The 7,430-nt window shown below is 59.0% G+C and overlaps 1 protein-coding gene across 1 annotated transcript; it reads right to left on the bottom strand.

Annotated features, from left to right (window-relative positions):
• Positions 1–504: 504 nt before the first annotated feature.
• Positions 505–5,884, bottom strand: LOC137153754 (glycine-N-acyltransferase-like protein 3; the record flags this gene model as incomplete). The annotated part of the gene is made up of 5 exons (XM_067549498.1): positions 505–625; positions 840–960; positions 1,325–1,438; positions 5,553–5,674; positions 5,741–5,884. Coding segments are annotated over 5 exons (622 nt in total), but the record flags the coding sequence as incomplete, so codon positions are not given.
• Positions 5,885–7,430: the final 1,546 nt, after the last annotated feature.

The following is a 7,430-nucleotide window of genomic DNA, read 5'->3' as shown; positions in this document are numbered from 1 at the left end:
AGTGTCACGGCTGCCAATGGGCCTTGGCCAAGCCGTGACCCCTGAGAAGACGGCGCCAGGGCTCAGTGGGCAGCGACCCCCTAGCCAGGAAGGGGAAGGGGGCGTAAGGGGGTCTGTGCTGGGAGCCCCACCCCTCAGCAGGGACAGCACGGGGTCAGGGCAGTGCCCGGGTACGGAAGGGTTACAGGCTGCCCCCCCACTGCTCTCCCCATTGTGGGGGCCAGAGCCCAATGATCCTGCCTGACCAGCCCTGCCTCTGAGCATGATGTGAAATCCCTGGCAGCATGTGACTCTGGCCTGGGGCTGCATGGGGGGCAGTGATGATTCCCTCAACCCCTCAGCACCGTGAGCCTGGGGAACTCACTGCCACTAGATCCAGGGGGACAATGGAGGCCTCTGGCCAGGCACCCTGGGGAGCTTCCCTGTCCTCTCCCCAATCCCTCTAGCTCTGGCTGGTTGTGTCCATCACCCCGTTCTCCTTGCCCATGGCAGGGGGGCACCTACCGGTGCTGGGGCATGGCAGGCGGGTCTGGATGCAGCAGTGCCTGGTACTGATATGTCTTCATGTCGAGCCCCCTGGCCCTGGCGATGTCCCGGATGGCCTCGCACACCCCATCCTGCAGCCCTGCAGGGACAGCCACGCACCGTGAGCAGGGGACTCTGAGAGGTGCCCATGGAACGGGGGTGTCCCAAGCTTGGCTCATTCTGGAGCTTGGGGTGAGGAGTAGATCCCAGGGCTGGATGGAGAAGGGGCCCAGCTGGGTTCCTTGGGGCTATGGCCCATGTGGGGGAGGGCTCTGCGGCACTGCCCTCATGTGTGCGGGGCAGGAGGGGCTCACGCTGTATCTGGAAGGCCTGGCTCCAGTCCACGGCGTGGCTGCTCCCCAGCAGGGCCCGGCCGACACCCTCCTCCTGGTGGAAGGCCGAGAACAAGTTGGCGCAGTAATTGCCAGGGGGCACCTGCAGGGGGGACAGTGTCTGGGGGTGAGCACAGCCTCTGAGCCCCCTCCCCTTGACCCTCAGAGACGGCAGTGGGAGCCGGTAGGGGATCCCCGAAGGCCAGGGGGAGCAGGGCACAAGGAGCCCCACAACAGAGACTGAGGAGGTGTAACTGGGCAGGGGGGTCTGGGCAGCAGGAAGGGGAGCCAGGATGTGGGGCGGTGGGGCAGACAGAAGGAGGAGGGTAGAGATGACACCAGGCAGGGAGAGGGACAAGGATGTGGGGGAGGGGGAGGGCAGGGATGACATCAGGTGGCGGAGGGGGAGGAGCAGAGATGGTGCCAGGCAGGTGGAGGAACCCAGCAAAGGGCCATGGGGTGAGGGCCCGCACCTCTCTGCGTGGCCGGGTGAGGACAATTTTGAACGATGGCCATGAATCCACCAGCACCTCCTGGCCTGCCGGGTTCCCGCAGTTCACATGCATCACAGTGCCATAGACCTGCCAAGACAGCGAGGTCAGAGCTGCAAGAGGATAGGGGTGAGGGGGTGTCAGGGAGGTCTCTACGATCCCTGGTGCTAGGCCCCAGCATTCACATTGTCCTTGGAGGAGCCCCTCGTGCGCCAGCCCCCCCAGGGGCCCTACTCTTCCCCCAGGGCAGGTCCCACAGCCTCACCGCCTCCGAGACAGAGCCTCTGGGCTCCAGCCTCCTGCTTTGCCCCCTGAGCTCTGCCCAGCGCGTCCCCCTGAGCCAAATGGCAGGCACCGACCTGGCCCCTCTTCAGGGACTCAGGCCCCCAGCCTGTGTTGCCGGGACACACACACACACACACACACAGCGTTGTCAAGCCAGGCGGCTTTCTGAGTCTCCCTTTGCACAGCACCGGGCGGCCTTGGGCCAGCAGCGAGATCTGAGAGTTAAAGCAGCATCGATGTGGTCCAATCCCCTCCCTCAGGCGATGGCCTGCCAGGCCCTGTCAGCGTTGGTACAACTCAGTTTCTGGTCACAGGCACTTTCCATACCCAGCTTAGAGCTGTCTCCCGTCCTCCCTCAGGGCTGGTCTCGTCGATAACGCTGGCTGGGGGCACGTGGGGGGGTTCATGCCACTCCCAGCTTAGCTCTGCCTCTGTTTTCCCGGGGAGGGAGGCCATACGCTGGGTCCCTTGGCCTCAGCCTCAGGCAAGTGATACAGTCACTTCCAGAATGGGGTGAAAGCCGATGTGGTAAATACCAGGGCAGGAGAGGAATTATTTAAGTTCAGAGCCAATGTGGACACAAGCACTAATGGATATAAACTGGCCATCAGCAAGTTTAGACTTGAAATTAGATGCAGGTTTCTATCCATCAGAGGAGTGAAGTTCTGGAACAGCCTCCCAAGGGGAGCAGTGGGGGCAAGAAACCGAGCTGGCTTAAAGACTGAGCTTGATTTGTTTCTGGAGGGGATGGTCTGAGGGGACAGCCTAGTTTGGCAATTGGCTGATCTTTGACGTCTAGGTGTAAATATACCCAAAGGGATGTTAGATGGGGGGGTTCTGAGTTACTACAGGGAATTCTTTCTTGGGTGTCTTGCTGGTGAGTCTTGCCCAGGCCAATGAGGGAGCTGGGAGGGGGGCAGGTCCCATGCTCTGTGATGTGACTAGGGAGCTGCGGGCAGAGCTAAGGACAATGCGGTGCCCTGAGCCAGGCATTGGTGAGACAGAGCAGCCCGAGGAGCAGCCCAGGGAGCCGAGTCGCAGCCAGCCGGCAGCACAGAAGCTGCCCAGGAAGCAGAACTGGGCTGGGAGCAGAAAGCAGCAGCCTCGCTGGGGCTGGAGCCAGAACCGGAGACAAGGCTGGAGCCGTCCAGAGCTGGGTGGGGTGAGCAGCTCGGGCAAGTTATGGAGGCCCTGGGCAAATGACCCGGCCCTGGGTGATGCTACCATCCATGAGGCCACGCGGGCCGGACTGGGAGGGGGATCGTGATCCCGATGGGTGCAGCGCTGGGGAAAAGGGTCCTGCCCCCAGTGTCTGGGGGTGCATGGCCACCCCCAGGTCAAGTGTCTGACTGCATCGGTATAGTGCAGCCAGGGCCTGAGGCATGCGAGAAAAAGACTGTGCGTGTCCCTCACAGTGGCAGGGGGTGGCCTTGGGTGCTTTACTTTAACCTTTCCAGTTATTTTCCTCTATTATTTAATTGGTTGCTGTTTAAACAATGTCATTTAAACAATGGTTCTGAGGTATACAAACTGATCAGTGGGTCAAAGAGAGACACCCCGAGGTGGGGACCCGCCCCTGTTCTAAGTGACCATGGCAAGTCTGGGGGGTCGATGGAATCCTGGGCCCAGCCATCCATGCAGGCCACAGGCAGGCCACTGGTAAAGGGAATAGGAGCGAGGACTCAGATCCTTTTGCTAACCAATTACCTGGATGAGTCAAACCTTGCGTGGCAGGCCGGAGGGGCTAGCTGGGCCCAGTACTGCCTTTTAACCCACTCAGTGTCTTCCCACTAACTACCACCTTCTACCCACTGGGAGTCAGATGAGTACAACAGGAAATGGGGACCGGTGACTGGCGTGGGAGCCCATCTGTCACCACGGCCTGTGCCCCAGAGGAGCTGGCTGGGCGACTGCTTTCCTCTGGCAGTTCAGTGCCCTCCTCAACTCTGAGCCTGAGCTTCACGCTGCCTCCTCGGCTGCCCAGAGGAGGAGTTAGCCCCTCTGTCCTGAGCAAACCCTACTTCCTCAGTCCTCCACCATTTTGCTCACAGAGGCCCTGTTTGCCTATAAACGTTGCACCTCAGGAATTTGCCGTCCCTTGGCAGGACCCACCACCAGCGTCGACTGCTCTCCTCACTTTGGGTTTACCTGTCTCCCACTTCTGGGGCACCTCCCCTGGTTCCCTTCCCAGGACCCATGCTAGGCCCTTGTGGGTCTCTTCATACCCAGAGGTACTGTCGAGTATGTTGCGCAGTTCCTCAGGCTTTTTAAGCTCGTGGCGGGTGGGGGCATCTCAGAGAATTCTTCCAACCCAGCCAAGTTATAAAAACCCTCCAGTGCAGCGCCACCTGCCCCGTTAGCCAGTTGTGGAGACAAGCTCCCGGCAGGGCCGTGGCTTCCACAGACGTCACAGCCTGGGTCATTTCACACCCCAAACCTTTTCCTACAGGGGGTCAGTTCACACTTCAGCAGTGGAGCCTTCTTAAACTGTTCCTTCTCCCCTGTATCCGTGCCGTCCATCCGGCTGTGCACCTCCTGGCGTTGGGACCCAGTAAGGGAGTGACACATGGAGCCAGTCCACAGGGTCAAACCACCAGCCTGCTGAAAGGCAGGGAGTTCAGCATCTGCATCCCCCTGCCTTAAAGTGGGGCCACAATTTGGTATCTAGGCTCCCTGCAGAATGGGCATCCTGGGGCTCTTTCCCAAATTCCCCCTCGGTGCGGCCTCTCGCCACTCCTCCATCTCCAGCTCATGCTTCACTGCTTCTCTTCATGTTTTTGCTGCTCCTCAGTCAGCTGCTTCCCTTTCACGGACCGCTAGCTCCTTGGCTTTCAGCGCTAACTCCTACCGATTCAAATCTAGTGGAGGAGAACCAGGCCCTGAGGACACCCAGCTGGGGGGAATCAGGTCTGGAGAATGCCCTGCTGCTGCTTCTGTTACTCTTGGACTTTCGTCAAACCCTGCTTGGGTCTGGCCCCTGCTTCTGGGTCCCTTGATCCTCTCCAGCCTGCAATCAGCTGCGCCTTGTTCAACTCCCCAAGGCTGAGCCCTCTCTCCCTGCCCTCCTTTGCCATGTGTGTCTCAGGGCTGTGGTCCGACACCGGCTTCTTGCTGTTCTCTTTGGCGAAGCTAGTTTTACTACTGGTGCATTCAGTATCCCACCTCTGGCACCATCTGAAAGCAAATGGCCTGTGTCTCTTAGCTCTGAGAGCAAACGTAACTCGCTTCCCTCACGGGGCAGCCAGGCAACATACGGCGCGGGGAAAGTGAGGCACACACAGGGGTCATAAGACACTACAGAAATGCCCATTTGCCACAGGGCAGAGCTGGGGGTTCCAAGTCACGAGGGAACGCTGGGATGTTCACAGACTGTGCGGGGGATGATGACAGCCACAGGGACCATGATTGGCTGGCACCCAGCTGTTCCGCACGGTAAGGGGCTGCCATGGAGCTGCCCACATTTCCACTGGCTCACGCAAAACCTCCCACGTTGCGATTGGCCAGCCCAGAGCCCCCCTGCTCTGATTGAATGGGCAGGTGCTGCCCGCTACACTGGGTGAGCAGCAGGTATTTTATTTGTGGGGTGCTGGGTTTGGATTTCGGGATGCAGGAAGGGCGAGTGAGGTGAGGCTCCCTGGGAGAGAGAGGGGCCCCCGCCACCCTCTCACCCGGATGAGTAACCTACCACCTCCCCCACTGCTACCCTCCCCACCACGTCTACCTCTACCCCGTGGCAGGCAGCCTGTGTGATGAAGTGGGAACTTTCTGTAGTATGCTTCTGATTCCTATGTGCACCCCAGTTTCCCTGGAGTCCTGCACAGCTCTGCACAGCGTGCGAGGGGCAGGGACAGGGATCCTACTCCCGTAGCAGCCCGACTGGAGACCAGAGGCAGTAACAAAGGGAAATAAGCCCACATACATTAAAGGAACATCTGGAGAGACCATGGAAACCCCATTGGCTGGGATGGCCGTTGCCGAGAAGGAGATTCCCCCCACTGTTCTGCAGCAGAGAGGCCCCAGCTGGAGACCCACGGCCAAGAAGGGTCAGGAGGGGGGTCTAAGAGCTGACTTTTGGAGGGTCTCTCCACCTGTCACCGTGGTCTAAGGACAAAGGGAGGGAGCCAGAGCCAGACACGGGGCCAGGATGGGCTGGGGCTTCACCTTCCCCCTGTACTGACCTGAGGACTTTCCGATGTTGTAGCCGGAGGAATAATGAACAACTACTGTGTTTTGCCAAGGTGGCTGGTGTCTCTGCAAATGCTCACGTTTGCATCACGCCGACATGGGCCCAGAACAAGCCTCCAGCCAGGGTCTGGCTGGGCTAGATTTGCTGCGGGGAGCCGTGGAGGGAGACCCATCGCTGGAGTCCCAGGGCCAGCCATGACGGAGGCCGTGCACCTGCCCCAGTGGAGGTGTGTGGATGAGAGCCTGTCCTTGCACTGCTCCCCCTGACCTGGAGAAGGGGCCTGTCCTCCACCCCAATCTATGTCCCATCACCCAGGGGACACAGAGGGACCTTCCCCTGCTCTCTGCCCAGCCTCAAGGTGGGAAGGGTCTTGTCACCGGCAGCGTCTCGGGCAGGCCCCGCCGTAGCAGCCCCTCCAGCAGCCGCAGCTTGGAGGAGCAGCTCAGGATCAGCATCTCTGGCCGGGAAGGGCCTTCACAGCTTCCAGCGGGACAGTGCGTGGGGCACCTGTGGGGCAGGCAACCCATCAGTTCCCTGTGACTGTCTCCCACCCCCACAGACCAGCGGAGAGATCCCAGCCCTGCCAAAACTGCAAACACTATGTGTAGACCCTACAATAATTAACGAGTTTGTGCACAGCCCTTGAGATCACCCAGAGACCCAGCACTAACTAACCAGGTTGTGCTTAGCCCCCATGTTTACAGGACCCCGCAATAACTAACACGTCTCTCCAAAGCCATCATGCTCACCACAGACCCTGCACTAACCAGTCTCTGTGCAGTCCCCATAACCACCAGAGACCCTACAATAACTAGTGAGTCTGTGCACAGCCCCCGTGTTCACCAGACCCTACAATAACTCAAAAGTTTGTGTGCAGCCCCCATGCTTACCAGAGACCCTACAATCACTAACCAATCTGTGCGCAGCCCCTGTGCCCACCAGAGACCGTACCGTAAGAAGGTAACCCTAGGGCCATGTGATGCCAGTGCTGTCTGAACAGGGCTAGGGTGGCCCCAGCTGCTTCCACTCACCTGAGGGTGAGTCTGTGCCAGGGGATGGAGCAGGCCTGGGCACGCTTGGCGTCTGCCTGTCTCTGCAGCGTCCTTCAGGGCCTGCTCTAGTTCCTGATCCCCGCACCAATGAACTATTGACGGAGTCGATGCCAGCCCCGGGGATGTGACGTCCTGCAGTCACATGGCACAGCTGATCGTGTTTTTGCTCTGTGCAGAGGTGGAGGGCCTCTGGGGAAATTCCGATGCACCCAGAATGCAGCAGGGCTAGATGTCGTGGAAAAGATCACGCAGCTTCTCTTTTAGGATTGGATCGAGCAGAACTTTAATTTTGACATACACACATGAAGCTATAGCTATAGGGAAGCCCAGACAGCACGTCCCTGTGCTGATCTCTGCAACTCCACCTTGGTACAAAATACAGATGGCTTATATAGATTTTTAAGATTCCTTTTTACATATAAATCATATAGAAAAGTTTCTGATACTTAACAGGTCATTTACCGCACATAGGGTACTTACAACACACAATGGAAGTCTCATGGTGCCAGCATGTCCCGGTGATTCTTCCATTGCCAGTGAGTCCTGAGTCACATGGAGT

The sequence above is a fragment of the Emydura macquarii genome, unplaced genomic scaffold, assembly GCF_026122565.2.
Source record: "Emydura macquarii macquarii isolate MOO-44397 ecotype Brisbane River unplaced genomic scaffold, CSIRO-AGI_Emac_v2 contig_268, whole genome shotgun sequence".
In the NCBI taxonomy this organism is placed as follows: domain Eukaryota; kingdom Metazoa; phylum Chordata; order Testudines; family Chelidae; genus Emydura; species Emydura macquarii.
The sequence above is the reverse complement of the archived record's forward strand: the minus strand, read 5'-3'. Positions and strand labels throughout refer to the sequence as shown.